The 17598-nt window shown below is 34.9% G+C and overlaps 1 protein-coding gene across 2 annotated transcripts in view; it reads left to right on the top strand.

Annotated features, from left to right (window-relative positions):
* Positions 1–17598, top strand: part of LOC149572744 (phospholipase D zeta 1-like) — a 212572-nt gene that overhangs the window by 126608 nt on the left and 68366 nt on the right. For both annotated transcript variants that reach the window (XM_089813832.1, XM_089813831.1), the window contains exons 7-12: positions 9263–9505; positions 9639–9755; positions 15440–15579; positions 16028–16177; positions 16363–16519; positions 16618–17121. In XM_089813832.1, coding sequence (XP_089669958.1) covers positions 9263–9505; positions 9639–9755; positions 15440–15579; positions 16028–16177; positions 16363–16519; positions 16618–17121 — 1311 coding nt within the window. The remainder of the gene's footprint in view (positions 1–9262; positions 9506–9638; positions 9756–15439; positions 15580–16027; positions 16178–16362; positions 16520–16617; positions 17122–17598) is intronic.

Below are 17598 nucleotides of genomic sequence, written 5' to 3'. Positions count from 1 at the left end.
TAATTTACTAATTAACCACAAATTGCAAAACGAAATTAAATGGTGCCTTGGGGATGCTAAAAATTTCTATTTAATGAGGGTTTGCTAATTAATACATCCTTGAAGTTGAATTTTGGCTAACCAAAAGCCATTTCTTAATATTAATTTACCAATTTCATTAAATACCAAAAGCTTTCAAGGCAAATTTAATCTATTAAAGCCAATTTTTGCAATTTTCCTCTAAATCGATTTTGCTAAATAATTAAAATTTTATGACAAAAAAAATAAAATTGCCTCTAGAGTAAAAATCGATTTTGCAATTTAACTTCATCTTACAAAATTAAATTCTATTTCACCAAAAAAAAAAAGATTTTCCAAGAACCTAAGTCTAACGAAAAATTTCCTTATTTGAAAATCATTCAAATTTACAATTAAATCCAAATTTTCAAAGGAAATCGTCTAAGTACAAAATTCACAATCTTATCCTGCCAAGTTGAAATCAATTTTGAACTTATTCGGCCTAAGGATAGAACTGATAGCTCTGGAAAATCAAGTTGAAACCGGGTGAAAAATACATCTAACCTTCTTCAATGGCCCTAAAGGCGATTAAAAAGGGGGTCCCCAAGATTTTGGGGCGATGTGTGAAAACCTCACAACAGATAGCCACATCAAATTCATAAAAAGCAGAATGGTAACCACAAGTCATAGAATGCTAATTTATTTGCCAACTAGATATTGATAACTATATAAGATTGATAGTGGTCTCTACAAGAATACAGAGGTTACATTCAAGTGACAACGCTAGAATGAGAGTGGGATATACCTTGACATAAGTGGGTCTGTCCCGTGCTGTGTCAAATCTGAGGTAGATGATCTGAAATCTGTGATTGCAGTTGTTCAAAATGTTGTAGGCTGTCTGCACTATAATCTTTAGAGAATGTATTGAGATGTGAACCCCTCAGTATGTCACCCCTTAAATCACAGCTTGCTTGATGTAGCAGGTGTCCTTGATACTCATTTCCTCTAGGAAACTTGGTACTCGAATCAGTCAGATCTGAGTACTTGTAGCCACATCCTACAATATATCTGTAGGTCCTATATGGAAATGCACAGCCTGAGTTGGCCTAGTGGTAGAGAACTTGTATGTTTGAAAGAGAGGTCGCAAGTTTAAATCTCACTAGGGGGTAGGGTATGTGTGTCTTGTTTGTAGCATAGTTAGGTGCCTCCTGCAAGGTGTACATGGTAGTCCCATATTGTTGTCACCATATGTAGACCCAAAGACATATGGTTGGTATTGTGAACTATAAAAGGACCTTCCCTTTTTTTCTTTAAAAAAAATAAAATAGAAGGAAAGCCTTTCGTTATGCATTGAATCTTCCCTTTCTTCTTGTGAATGATGCAGTGCTCAGAATATCAACTTCTCATGTAGGTGCACTAGATAGCTGGGTCTGCCATCAATCAGTTAAATTGGTAATTGTCTCGTTGTCCATGGAAGCCCTTTAGAAGTAAAATAATTGGAATAATTTGGAGTGCCAAGAAATGCCATTCACCATAATAAATCTGCAAGAGAAAATGGAACACAACTGACAAAAATAGAATGTATAAGTAGGAAAATACTTGAAGGGGTTAGGTTTACATCCTACCTCTTCACGCTTGACAAAGGTTTTGCCCTACAAGCACCACAATTGAGCTATGGTTTATGGCATTTTGGGGACAGGGTAGGGAAAGGCAAGGGACATGTTTTTAGAACGTTGCCGAAAGAGCCAAAAATAGGGGACAGTAGGGGATGACAATATACAAATTATATGTGTGTGTGTGTGTGTGTGTGTGTACAGGTGATTTTTTTAAAGATATTAAAATCAATATAACAACCCAAACATCAAAGCCACGGTCTATTAATATAAATATCCAAATCAAAATGTCTCAAACATGTATCCAAAAGTCTCTAACATCAAAATATAGCAGGTGAATAGGGACAACCTATAAAAGTAAGCCTCATTCTACCTATCAAAGTTCCGAAGGCTCATATTAATCCAAGTCACTATCTCCCTCTGGCAGAAATGGATCATCCGATGGATGTTAAAATTTTAAATTCAATGGTCTCAAAGTTTACACACACACACACATATTAACATTATTTCTTGAATTGTTTTATATTCTAATAATTAAATATTTAAATGCTATCAAAATAACTTTATAATTATAATATATATTTTTAACATGCTTATTAAGATGAATGCTACAAACTTGAATTAAATATTAGAGTTATAATTTTAATATTTATGATTTAAAATATAAAATATTAAACATTTAGTTACAAATTTATTTATCGAAAATGTAGTCACAAATTTATTGTCCACATGCACAAATTTGAACCTTGTGGGCCCCACACATTGTCGATTTGGCAATTTTTTAAAGGAAAAGTGTTTTAATTTAATATGTAAAAAATCATCTGAATATTTTGAGAATATTTCTTTTTTTTGTTTTGGGGATGGATTGGGGATGCTTTAGATGTCCCCTAGGTGTTTTTGAGATGTATCACCGTCCCCAAATTTCAGGGGAGGTTTCCAATAGTTTCTTGTATGAAATTGGGAATGGCTAAGGTATGTTTTCTTGTTGTCCCAATGTCCCTTGAACATTTTGGGGACATAAATGAGTCTCCTAGGGGCAAGAAATGCAATTCTGTGTAAGATAGAAATAGAAAAATTCTCTAAAACTCATGCATGCCCTCTAGTGGCCGCAAACTACATTAAATACAAGCTTCTTGATGTAGTATGTAGCCCATCTTAGGTTCCAAAATTAGGAGTTTGAATTTAGTCTCCCAAAATTTGAAATACAAAAATTAACCACTAATGATGCATTAAATTAATAGTTATTAAATATGTACAACAACCAAATGTTTAAAAGCACTTTTCCTTGTATAGTTATTGTTGTTAGAATCACAAGTTGATCATAGGAGATGTGACAGTTTGGCTACTTTTTTGTATAATTCATGTGGTGAGCCAAAATGCTCATTTCTTATCTCTCATGTCTCAATTTATCTAATCTTTTGCATGTATTGCTCCCATTCATTCCCTATGTGTTTTCCTAAGACCCTAAAATTTTGTAGTATGAGGGTATGGTCAAGCTTACAAGATTGTGTAAGTTCTTAAGTCTCTAAGGTCCTCATCTAAGAGTACTTTCTTGCCTTCATCCTTCCCTTGGTGCCTACTAAACTTTTGGAATTCCCCATCTTGGCACATATTTCCTCTCATCTTTTCTTTTCCTATATGCTTTTTGGAGTATAAGGCTTATCCATTGAACTGTAGCTCACATCTGTCCTTGGCCTTTGCTCCATCCTTCATTGAGACTTCCGAGTTTTTGATATTGTCACCTCTTTGCTCCATCCTTCATTGAGACTTCCGAGTTTTTGATGTTGTCACCTCTTTGCCAAAAATCGATATTTTTGCAAACCCTTCTTGGAGAGTCAGACTTACCTTGATTAGCATGGCTCTTGTCCCCCCAACACTTGAAGTCAATGGTGTGACCTCTTTTCATTGTTCATCTGCACCTACCAACTTGTGTAATTGGAGAACCTCGACCACTAATGCCCATGTTGGGGAAAGGTTCCATTGGGCACAAAAGTATCATTTAATAATGATGACATGGCTCCTCATGCACATGGAGTTGTGCAAACACAGAAGACCACTTCAATTTCCATTAGTGAGGTAGTCAGGTGTAGTAACCTTGTTCGGTTATGCTTCTAGCAATACCACTTATTCAGACATTTGACATTTTAACAAACACTTGGCAGACAACCCAATTATTACTTAATATATAATGCTTTAAATTCACAGCCAACTGCTCACAATTTTAATTGATTAATTCTTTATCAATTTGGACAAATGAACACCACTAAACAATTAAGAAGTAATTCTATAATTGATGGTAATGCTACTAATATCCAATTTAAAATTTAACTTCTCGAAATTTACAAGAATGCAATAATGAACCTAGAAATTGACTTCTAACAGATGCAATATGGATTGCAGCTCTCAAGAAATAATCCAATTTACTTGCAGGTTCATAAATACATGCTGCTCGCTTATAATCGCACGTCCTCTAAAACCTAATTGCTGCCCTCCAATAATTGATTGTAGCCTTCCACAAAGTCTGAAATTGCTGCCAAATACAGGGACGACAGCCATAGTACATTCCTCTTTAACCACACCAAACAACAGACAACAATGGTGTTCCAAATCACAAATTCTCTAGCGACAATAAAATTCCCATGTACAGTACATCAAGTCGAGAAACACTATAATTTAATCAAGAGAATTCTCAAATTAATTCACAATACCTCAGCTGTGAATTATCAGACACTTTTTAATTCCAAACCCTTATACTTCAGCAAGGGCAAAGAGATTGGCAAACTTAGAAACTCTTTGCAGGAAACAAAAGAAAATAATCAATCGGATGCTTTACTCATCAAATGGGCTTATATTTATAATCTCCAAATGGCACAAAGCTTCCCAAATGAACTTCACTTAAGAAACTTCTCACACACAACATTAAAACATAATAAAGTGCCATTATAAACTAATTTATTAATTGCTTTTAGCTTCGAAAATGAGCTTTTCCACTATAACTGCAAATTTTGAGATGTAAGGCCATTGTTTCTTGTTCCCATGATTAAAAATTTTTCGTCCCGGTTCCAATGAGCTATGATATTGAGGTGACTGACCAACAATACCAACATAAATAACAACCTTAGCTTATTTAGATAAATAATAATAACTCACCCGTTTTGTGAAAACAATTGAAAAAGCATCAGAATCAACATGTGATAACACCAAAGTGATCTTGATGATGAAAGACGATGAATGAACCTGACGGGGTGACTTACCATAAATAGACGCTCCCTCCAAGATTCTTGGACCAAACTGGAAGCCCGAAATAAAAATTGAGAGCATCACCCAGCTCCTCTAATTCAACTGAGCTCATTGGAACCAATAGTTTGACTTACTATAAATAGTAAGTCCCTCAATTCGAGCCAAAACACAACATAGGTTGTTGAAAATCCTATAACCCCACAACTGAAACCCTCAAATCCTACTGTAAGCTCACAAGGGTCACAATGGTGAGCTGACCAAGCCAACTATAGGAACTTGCTAAAAATGAGGACATTACATTAGGGGTTCAAACCCTAAGGGATCACTTTCTAATATTTTCGAGGATGGTTGGAGTTTGTAGGGAATATTCCTCCATGCCTTTTGAGGCCATTTCCAAGCATGATTCAAGGGTTAATAACAACATTTGATAGACACATATAGTCCTTGTACACCATTCTTGTAAAAATGGCCATTTTTGCAATTTCCCACATCTTTACAGGCATATGTTGAGGTAAAAGATAGGAGAAGAAGATATCAATCAAATATACACAAAAACTCTAGCTAGAGCTTGTTTGCATGTGTGTTCAAGCACCTTAATCTATGGATGAGGATATTGAGGAGATTACGAGCAATAACCTTGAAGATCTTGTGCTGGAGTATGGATCCCCTTTGGCTGAATGAGTGATCTCAATTGGAGAGCACTTTCAAGCTTTATTGATGATGGATCTATAGAAATATTTAATATATTCAAATTAGAGGTTGCCTTGAGAGTAAGCTATTCTTGTGGTTTGTAGCCAGTATATATCTATTATTAAAGCATATTGTTATGGTTGCTCCCAGAGCCTCATTTTCAATGGGTTTCAATCTTGCATAATGTAAATTAAGGTTACATAGTTTTATCTTATCGTGAATTGCATTTACATGTCTAGGTATTAGTGAATGCAAATTAATGTGTACAATCTTTGATTATTAGATTTGGGTATACATCTTAATTTGTTGCCTACTTAATTGGTGAACTCAACATGTACTATTGGGCATTTAACATGACTGCATAAATGTAAAATGGGGAATTAGTATTGGGGATTTTGTGTGACTGCATAAATGTAGTATTGAGCAGTTGGGTAGACATAGAGATAAGGGGTAGTTAGTATAAGTAAGATAATGAAGCCGGGAGTATAATATATGGTTGATATTGCTGCCATATCAGTATTGTCTTCTTTTAGGGTTTCTAAGGTTCTAAGTTTTAGATATTTAAACCTTGAATAGGAAATGCCAAAGTATTTGTCATAGTGTTTAGGTTTAAGACACACTTGGTTATAATGTTTTATATATATAAATTTGTCTACTAGTATTGCATTAATAGTTGCCAAGGACATCAAATCATAGAAGCACAAATCGTTTGGGGAATAAATTGACAAAACTAGAGTAGAATTTTTTGAAAACATCGAGAAAAATCCACAGAAAAGGGGGAAAAAATCAGATTAAAAATACATAAAAAATTGAGGAAAGACAGTTGATATCTATATTATTTTTAAATCAAAGGACATTTTGATAGCAGAGATGATGGACTTGCGTGATGATTCAACTGACTTGTACAACCTCCTAATATATTTTTAACTTGGTGGACACAAAATTTTTATGATGATTTTGTTTGTATAAATTTCAATCAAGCTATGATTTGAAGTAGCACTGAAATATGATGTGGGCTTTCTTATTTTTCAAAATCAGAATGAAGCTTTCTTTGGAAAATATTGTCGATAAAAGTAAAAAAAATCTTCATATTCATATAGAATTCATTTTTACAATTCTTTAAAGTTCCTTTTACTATATTCACTCAAAAAACAATTATATACAACGTTGGTATGATATATAGATTTGCGAAGTGATATGTTTTCTGAGTTGCATGAATTTTTTAATTTAAATTTAAAATTAGAGTTTTAAATATCCAGCTATGAAAACATTGCTACATTGTAAAGCCACCTATGAATTTCACCATCTGGTGGTGGTATTTTAAATTTATTGTATGACTTGTACTTTCACAACAACTAATTCATATCTTATGATCTGAACTTGCATGAAGAAAAATTCATATCATACTAAATTCTGTTTTCCCTTGCTCATTGTACTCGTGCAATAGTATTTGTTGTGAAATATACATCGATGTTCATTTTTAAGTGTTTGACATCATAACATGTGGTAATCTTCACCTTTTATTATCAAGCATCATATTGTATGGATCATCCATTCTTCAAGGCAAGGAATCATGCAATACAACAATAATTGTATCATAAGACCTTCTGCAATTTCCTATATGATAGTCCCTCTCCTTGCACATTGTATTACTCCTCTCATTTTGATGGCTCATTTACTCCCTTGTCCAGCAATGAAGGCATTTGCATTTGACTATATGGTGGTGACATTTTTAGTGGGTTATATGACAACACCACCTCTTCTCTAACTACAACATCAACTAGTGATTCTTCTTCTAGCCAAACACCTCTCACTGTGTCATACCATGCAACTAGCACATTAGTTTGTTATGTGGTGGACATTAACCAGTTTATCTGGCTTATGTCCAATATTTCATTCCATTTCACAATAGATATACCCTTCTATGTATTGAACACCCTAGGTACATCATTATGCACATACAATGCACCACACAATAATCAACTATCGTACAACTACTTCCTTCACTTGTTTGGTCAACATTGCTTTTCGCTTCTTAAAATTCATGTAACATATGTGTTCCATGGAGTTTTATCTGGTTTTGAAGGTCTTGATTTGGGCTTGGCAGCAAGGATGTTGCCCTTGTCTTCATACCATATTGCGATAAGGAGTGTGCTAGTGGTGTTGATCATAGACCTAGCAAGGGGCACCACCACTCAACCCCTTTGGGGTGTTGTCCCCAAATCCTTGCAAAGGATGCTTCTCCTTGAATCCAATGGGGGCATTGCCCATATATCACACAAGGGGCACTGCTCTTTGATCCCTTTGGAGCCCTGTCCCTAGAATCTCACAAGGGGCATTGCCCCTTGACCCTACTGGGGGAATTGTCCCCAAACCCCCATTGCACTCATTTGATTTTGCAAATGTTGTCCAAATTTGAGTTTGCAAATTATAAATGGTTGTTGACAGTATCATTATTAGTCTACCCTAATGTTACTTGATGGTCACTTGTCGTCAAGATTTTTTTTCCTTTTTTTGGTTGGGAGTGGGATGTAGTCAGCATGCAGTGTCTACTATTGTGTTTCAATGACATTGGTTATCAGACTATGTATTAATTGTTCGTATTTAGTTTCTATTGGCTTTGATTAGTTATAAGCATTGGCTAGTTACAAGTTTGAATTGGTTGATGGGTGTGTTTTTAGCAGGAATTGGTTCCTTAAAATATAGTGTGTATCGTCTAGGAAAGTAGTATGTTGTAATCAGATTACCTCGAATCCCTGGCTGACCATTTCTGGGCTTCTTATGTAATAATTTCATATGCAAATGAAGATTTTACTCCTCTATCTAGTATGGATTGTCATCTTTATTATTAATTCTTGTATTTATTTTATCAGATAGAGCCGCGAACACTGCCTATTATTGTTTTGGCTCCATTTCCCAGCAAAATTGCTCCTCTGTGCATATCTTTCTTGTTGATACAAAAATAATCATTTTCATTTCAATTATTTGATGTGATTTTAGAGTGATAATTCTGATTTCAGAGTTATAACTCGGTTGACTTCAAATATCTTGGACCCAAAAATTATATAAGCAAGGAGAGAAGGGTGGTCCACCATGCGTTAGGCATTTCTAGAAACTTATACCACAATTTGGAAAGTTTGGGAATACACCTACGTTAGGTTTTGACAGGGTGATAATCATCTTCAGGTTATTTTCAGGTCATTTTTCTTGCACTTGTGAATGTCATTTCTGCAGAAAATAGTAGCAAAAAATTGTCTTCCCTTTCCAGCAAAACTTCTCCCCCTTTTTCAACATTTAGTTAGGAACTGCATGGTGTAGTCCATCTAGAATCTCTCTTTGATATCCTAGGGCAAGGAGAAGAAAATATTAATATTCACCTGTCTCTGTTAGTGTTATCGTTATAGTGTTAGGGTTTAGAATGTCCTGGATGGCAACACAATGTTGTGAATCCCATGACGATCTTTACTTTTCGTTGTTGCTTTCCAGATGAAAACAAATTTGGAAGGAAATTTTTATTCTGGACATACTTTCTAACACGGGAATTAGTGTCCTTTTACAATTTCATTGCTAAGATCATACCTTGCTTTTATGTGATAATCACTTATTTTAAACCTTCACTTGATTCATCATCGTAGATCATTTTTCCTATTGACTAATGTTATCATTTATACACTTTGGTAGTTCTGTGTTTGACAATATACTGTGCCTTCGAGAGCGTACAGGTGACATGTGGGAACAGGACGGTGAAGATAAGGACAAAGGGAGCTGGCAGAGCACGAGATTGGGTTGTAGCAATTAATGATGCAGGGTTACGGCCCCCTGAAGGGTGGTGCCATCCTCATCGCTTTGGATCTTTTGCTCCACCGAGAGGTCTGACTCCTGATGGCAGTGAAGTTCAGTGGTTTATTGATGGAGATGTTGCATTCGAAGCTATTGCTTCAGCTATTGAAGAAGCAAAATCGGAGGTCAGCTTTAATTTTTCCCTTATGGCTTTGCAGAAATAGTTATGCATGTGCTGAATGTGTATACTATATGTGCCACTAATATGCTTTTAGTGACATGGCAATGTGTTAGTGATTATTTTATGTTTTACTGCAGATATTCATAACAGGCTGGTGGATATGTCCAGAGCTGTATTTGCGCCGTCCATACGATGCCCATGCAGAATCTCGTCTGGATGCTTTGCTGGAAGCTAAAGCAAAGGAAGGAGTACAGGTATTGTCTATTTCATAACATCTTTGGATTGCTGTCTTTTATTTTAAAATGTAGGATTTTTCTGCATTAAAATTATGAGGGTTTCAAAAAGGTGGATTGTAACAAGAAGTAGACAAAGAAAGTTACAAAATGCATGTGGAATTGCATTAAGATGACTGTCATGTACATAATTGCATAATTATGAAACCATATTTGATGGGAAAAAGTGTAATATGGAGGGAAATGGAGTTAAAGGAAAATCAGCTTAAACTGTTATTATGGGGGTGATTCTGGTCACCATGCTGTCCAATTCTGCAAGAGATGGAGCTTGATGTGTAGAGTGTTTCAGCCAATGCTATCCAGTATGTTTAAATATCACTATGGTGATTCTCCATGCATGAATAAATATTAAATATATGCTGTCAATTCTGTAGATGTGCCCATGGAACATGTATACGTTTGTCAAATGATTATATCTTCTGTAGCCACCATACACTGTATACATTTACAATGAAAAAGCTTAATTGTATTGCATTGTAGTGGTGTGGGTGTGTGTTAAGATTCTTCTTCATTTTTGCAAGTAGCAACCGTTTTTCTTAGTCTCTGTTGCATTTTCTTATTTCGCCTGCATGCGTTGTTCATCTTGTACACTTATTTTGCTACTTTTTTGTTGAAATCTGTATGATGTCATTGCCTTATTCCCCTTTCTTGCATTCAACTTTAACATTTTTTCGTTATAATTATACCTTCTTTTCCTTTTTACCCTGTTGCCTATCCACCTTTACCTTTTCATCTGCCATTATCCCTCTCGTGTAGCATTTGTAGATCCATGTTCCCCCTGTTCATTATTCTTACCCTCTGAGATTCTATACCATCTCATTGGGAATCAACATTTGGCTCTTTGTTTAGCCAAACCCTATTCTTTATATCCTATAAAGTTGTGGCATCAGTCAACAGTTTGAGTAGTTTCTGCCTGGATTGTAGCCTTCAGGCTTCTTAAACAAAAGTCAATTTATGGCAATGTGATGATCTCCTTTGAAAGTTTTACCAGATTTTATAATCAGCACTATTTTTATAAGGCCTTAAAATTCTTAACGAGGACAACCTAGTTCCAGATAAAGGTACTGTGGTGCATCTGTGGGTTTCTCAGTGCCTCATGAGTAGATTTTTTTCACTTTTTATAGGCTTCATTTTTATGAATGTTTATGCCAAGGTTGCATGGGTACGTGGGTACGGGAATAGGAATAGGTACGGGTACGCATATTTTTCAAAATAGGGGACGGGTGTACGTGTGTATGCCTAATTTTTTTCTATATAATTAATATTTTATAGACAATATAAAAATCAAAATATATGTCATGAGTCATGACATTGAGCATTGAAAACAAGAAATTTGAAAATATGAGCCACAAGTGAAACTATATATATATATATGCTATTGCTGAATGTTTAATGTTTAAAGTATTTTTCATAATAGGGGACACAGGTACTTGGGTATGTCAAACTTATTTAAAAATTATACTTTTATATTTATTAAAAATCTGAAATTATGAGTCATGACAATGGTTTTTCAAAACAAGAACAGTGATAAAGTTTGCAAATGTAATGTATTGTTTTCAGTTTTAGATTTGCTATATGTTTGAAATAATATTTCAAAATAGGCGATGGGGGTACGTGTGTATGCCTAATTTTTTTCTATATAATTAATATTTTATAGAAAATATAAAAATCAAAATATATGTCACAAGTCATGACATTGAGCATTGAAAACAAGAAATTTGAAAATATGAGCCATAAGGCAAATTTTATATATATATATATGCTATTGCTGAATGTTTAATGTTTAAAGTATTTTTCATAATAGGGGATGGAGGTACTTGGGTATGTCAAACTTATTTAAAAATTATACTTTTATATTTATAAAAAATCTGAAATTATGAGTCATGACAATGGTTTTTCAAAACAAGAACAGTGATAAAGTTTGCAAATGTAATGTATTGTTTTCAGTTTCAGATTTGCTATATGTTTGAAATAATAATACATGATAAATGCTTAGATGCATAACAAAGAAGGCAGACTTTAAACATGAACAAGAAGATCCTAAATCATATGGGAATGACATATTGCAAATGATAAACTTATGACTTGAACAGTGATAAAGTTTATTGTTAATGAGTATCAAAGTTTCAAACTGATTTGGTAGTGAATTAAGTTTGATAAACAACAAGCTAATACAAAAAAAAATAAATCAGAATCTTAATCAAGGTCCTTAGCTACGATGCTCTCCACCGAGTACTGGGTACGTGGGATACATGTACCCGGTACTTGGGTACGTGGGTACGAGTACCAGGGGTGTGGGTACGAGTACCCATGCAACCTTGGTTTATGCTTAAAGGTGGCAACTTCATTGAACATAAGATGGTCAACTTATTAAGTATGCTGGTCAACTGCTCTGGCCACATTTTAGTGTGGTATGAGTTATTTTTGAACTTTGGACTGCTTTAATTAGATTCCTTAGCATTACCCAGGCCAAATTTACCTCCACAACCTTGTCAGTGTCTGCTGGAGATATGGATAGCCTTTGCTTTAGTGGGTGGTTGGATTTCGAAATAGGTCACACCCTTATGAGTGTCCCAATTACTATTTTTAATGTCTTCTTTTGTGATATAGTTGATTTTGCCCAAACTTAAAAATCCAACAATTTCAATATATTTTACATATAGAATTCTCTAATCAAATTACATTGCCAGTTTAGAGAATATCCTATTTTAGGTATTATAGATAAGATTACTAAAACCAAAACATTAATATCAAGAAACTATGATTGCATACAAATAATCTTTGTGTAAATGAAAGTATACTAAAATCATTTGTATCTATTTCGTATATTCCCCTAGTCAACCATATTAAGATTCTGATGTAAAAGCTTGATAGGACTCTGAGAGTTTGTCTTCCTCAAGCCCAAGGGCATGAAATAATATCTAATCCATATGGCCCCTTGGTCCACAAGGATGGCAGGACCTGCAGTGCATCCATCTCAGGATGGTGTACTTGATGAGGTAAACTGTAAGACTGGTACTATTCACATTAGTTCCAACCATGGTTGCTGTTTTAAATTAGGCAATAATTACTTATCCTATATTTTGTGATGGATTGGTAATTAAATTATATAAGAAAGACTTAAAAACTTCGTAACAGATTTATGTTTTGATGAATATGATAATACTTGCATACTTGTTTTTCTTTATATTATAGACTGCTGTCCTTAAATTTTAACCTAGGTTTATTTCTGAATTCTTCCCCGATTCAAATTTGAATGATATTTGTTCTTATTAGTTATTACTGCCAAACTCCTTCCTTCCTTGATGGATCCTTTTCAATCGAATTGATCTCCCTTTATACCTTCAATGTAGGAGGGAAAGGTTACATCTTTTCCAAAGCGACACTTGCAAGAGATGCACCTCTTCCAAATGAAGCACTGTACTTAGTTACTGGCCTCAGTGCTTTTAAATGATAACTAGTTGGCCCTTTCAAATAATGTACCTCCCTTAGAATGGTTGGCCATCTTCCTTGACTTTATTTGGCCTCCCACATGCCATTGTCCAAGATTAATAGGAGTATATTGTAGTGGCAAGATTTACTGCAGGCTGGTAGTTGTTTGTAAGGGCAGAGTTTTGGTCGAGCACAACAGTCCACCCCTCCCAGAATTTCTTGTCCTCAATCAATATTAAAGTGGGATGATCATGGAAGGAGTGTTCAAGATGACTCCAATTAGGAAAAGGTTTGATCTATTGAACTTTTAACTTTGCTTGTAAGATGATCTATTTCCAAACTGCGGTATTCTGATATTACATCAGGTTGCTAATCTAGAACAATATATCTTTTTACCTAAAATTCAAAAGTTAGATGTCCTAATAATGAAGAGTTGGAAATTTGCAAGGTCCATAACTTGAGACAAGGTTTCCTTCATCCATCGAGAGAAGAGAACTTGCAATATCATTGTTTGTGATGGAATATCAATCCAAAAATCACTTACCCTCTGCATATCCAAATGGAATACTCCTTGAAGTACCCATTGTCAATTCAATTTAGTCACTCAACACAGTGTCTACTATAATTAAGATGAGAAAGAAGACAGTGTTAATAATATAGATGAACATCATCAATATCTTTTAATGTCCATTAGCTCTTAGTAATACTTTTTGATCGTCTTTTTCCATAATTGAGCCTTTGATATGATATGGTGGCAGATATATAATATACTGTTGCTGTTTATGACAAAACAATTGTATTAATGATATATTATGTTATTATGAAATAATAGTTTTATTATTATTCTATTTATTTATCTTTGAATAATAATTGTTTATTATTAAATCCTAGTTTGAAAGGGGACATTACAGGGCCCTATGTACATGTAACTATGATTGATGAGTGGTCAATGACTAATGTCTGTCCACCCGTCCATGACTAAGCAACATCGAGTCTTCACCCCACAATCCATCATCTTCTCCATCAACACACTGACCTTGGAATAATTGTTATCCACGATCATGGCCTCAATCTGGTCTTACCTGGTGGCACATATGATGGTCCTCCCCTTGCCACCATTGACATTATCTCCTTATGGTAAGGAGGTTGAGCCACAAAAATGGGATGCCAATGGCATCACCTATCTTATGCTTCAATTGCACGTTAAACAAATCAGCTATGGGGTTACTTAGTAACTTTTGTTTTCCCCTTTGAAACTAGAAGAATCTGACATCACTTCTCTCGTTGCCAAATCATGACAAAAACATTGTGGCTGGCTTTGCAGAACATGGTGTCCTACTAGACAAAGTAGTAGAGACACAGGAGTAGCTGAAGTGCCATCCGGAATACTCCAAAGCTTGTTTACCTTCATCCAAAAAGCACATCTTCCCACACCTTTTCCTGGAACTGTAGTAATGCTGCATGCCATTCTACACCACAAAAGTTGTATTTCCACTTGTGCTGCCACTTTACCCCAACCTGCCTGGTAGTAATAATTTTGTTGCAAACTGTTTGAGTGGATGCTTACGATCAAATGGACCTTTGCCATACTCTAACAACAATGCGGAGGGGCACTATGTACTAACTGGTTTGGGCTACAAGATCAACCCCATGGTCACCCCCCTCAGCTTCGGTTTCATATTCAGATTCAGTTTCTCTATGAACCTTTACCTCATTCTCACATATGTCATGAGAGCTCATTGTAACACTGCACTAATAAATATAAATTCTATAAGTTTCTACTTTTGGCCTAGTTTAGTGAAAATTTAAAAAAAAAAACATGAATCACTTGATGTTGAATGTTGATGACAAAACAGAAAATAAAGAATGAGCATTGAAATGGCTCCATGAATATATATTTAATTTCTATATTTCATGGAAAATTATAAATTCTATTCTTGCCGGACCTGGTAATTTAGGATTTAGTTTGGATTGTTAAAGTTGCCAAGCTGGCCAAGACACATTTAAACCCTACATAGAAGTTAGGAGAGTTCTAATCGTTATTTTCAAAATTTGATTGATACAATATTGCCTTCACTGTTTGATTTTCTAATAAAGTTAGGCATTCAAACATGTTTACCAAGCAATTTATAATGGCCTGTTGGAGTTTGCATCTTTTCATTTCGATCAGGTATGGAAGTAATAATCAACAATATGATAAGCTCATTTTGCAGATATACATACTGATGTACAAGGAGGTTGCTCTTGCATTAAAGATTAACAGTGTCTATAGCAAACGCCGTCTTCTCAGCATTCACGAGAATGTGAAGGTGCTACGTTACCCTGATCATTTCTCATCTGGTGTTTATTTCTGGTAGGTTATGGATCTAGTCATGATGATTTGTGTTGATGGAGTTTAAATTTACCTTCACTGAGTTCATGTAGCATTCATATTGCTAGAATCTTCACTGTTTGAAAGTTTAGCTTGGGTAGAATGGGTCTCATAGCTTTTAAGTAAATTCATCTGTTCTCAGAACAAAGACTAAAATGCAATCATCTATTTAGAGAGTATTTGAGAGTAGGTTTAATCTAGTGGCAGGAGTATTGGACATCTGTTATCTCTAGTTCCTCTTGCATAGAAGTGACTCTAGAACCTTACACATTTAGGTAGTTGTATAAACTCAAGGAATCGTTTATAAAATTCAACTGATCATAGGTGTTGTTTTATCTTCATTTATGGAAATGGTTGGGGCATAATTATGTTAAATTGTCTTAATATTGTTCTAAATCACTGTTTTATTGCTGTATATGCTTGTATACAGGTCCCACCATGAGAAGATAGTGATCATTGACTATCACATCTGTTTTCTAGGAGGTCTTGATTTATGTTTTGGCCGATATGACACCCCTGATCATACAGTGGCCGATTATCCTTCTAGTATATGGCCTGGAAAAGACTATTATAATCCTAGGTACTAGTTCATTCTTTTGATGTTGAATAGAAATATGTTTATTCTTTGTATATTGAGTAGAAATATTATGCAGTTTATAAGGTGATTCACAATATGCGCCACAATAATTCGAGATTTAGCATAGACATGTATAGTTGAGTTTAGAGTGGTGTGGTTTAACATTGTTTTCTGTTGTTTTAAATCAGGGAATCAGAACCTAACTCTTGGGAAGAAACAATGAAGGACGAGTTAGATCGTCAAAAACTTCCCCGCATGCCCTGGCATGATGTGAACTGTGCACTTTGGGGCCCACCATGCCGTGATGTAGCAAGGCACTTTGTTCAGCGCTGGAACCATGCAAAGGTTATTTTTTGTTCAATTGATGATTTCATATTATAGCTGTAAGGTCTTTTACCATGATTATGCTCCTACCTTTTGTATAATTTTTATCAATGATACAGAGAAACAAGGCACCATATGAGCAATCCATTCCATTGCTTATGCCTCATCATTTCATGGTTATTCCACACTATTTGAATGGGGGTGAGAAAACAGAAATATTGAGTGAACATCAGGAAGGATCACAGATAGAGATCAAGAAACAAACATCACTTTCTGCAAATTCATCATTCCAGGACATTCCATTGCTTCTTTCTAAAGCTGATGATGAACATGACAGACCTGGATGTCAGCTAACATTGAATGGACTAGACAAGATCAATGCCCAAGCTTTTCTATATCCAAAATCAAATGGTGAAAACTTCTCCCTTGACACACAGATGAGAGGTTTTGTAGATGATCAAGATTTAGAACATCCTCAGCGGAGAAAACCTCAAAGTAGGATAACAGGATTGAAAGAGAGTCTATCTGATAAAGCATGGTGGGAGATGCAAGACAGGGATGGGCAGGTAACCAGTGAAGATGAAGTTGGTCAAGTTGGACCTCGGACTCCTTGCCGTTGCCAGGTTTGTTTTTATTCTATGAGTCATGATATGGTTTTAGGTTGATTGTTTTCTTAGATTGCTTTTGATAATTATTCTGACTATTCTTAATTTAACACAATGAGAACGGAAGTTGCTTTTCACTTTTATTTTAGATTCATTTTGGACCAAACTCATAAAACTTTGAAATCAAATGAAGTCATAAATCTTTGAAATTTTTGCCAGCAAGAAGTTCCAAAATTCTTGACTTGCCAAAACTTGGCAGCTCCAACTTTGACTGAGACTTGGTGACTCGGCAGCTTTAATACATACTTATATTGGTGAAGAGAAAATAAATTTCATGCGAAATTCAACTACACAAAGCATCAAATGTGACTGTAAAATAGTGGGGAGGTGTGTTCTATTATATTTGAATACAAAAAGAGTACCATATTGTATCAACATGGAACTATGACAACTAATGAATATGATATGTATTTTCAATTTATGATGATTGAAAAT

The sequence above is a fragment of the Cupressus sempervirens genome, chromosome 2 (assembly GCF_028749045.1).
Source record: "Cupressus sempervirens isolate cs-2001-9-10 chromosome 2, ASM2874904v1, whole genome shotgun sequence".
NCBI classification, from domain to species: domain Eukaryota; kingdom Viridiplantae; phylum Streptophyta; class Pinopsida; order Cupressales; family Cupressaceae; genus Cupressus; species Cupressus sempervirens.
The sequence above is the reverse complement of the archived record's forward strand: the minus strand, read 5'-3'. Positions and strand labels throughout refer to the sequence as shown.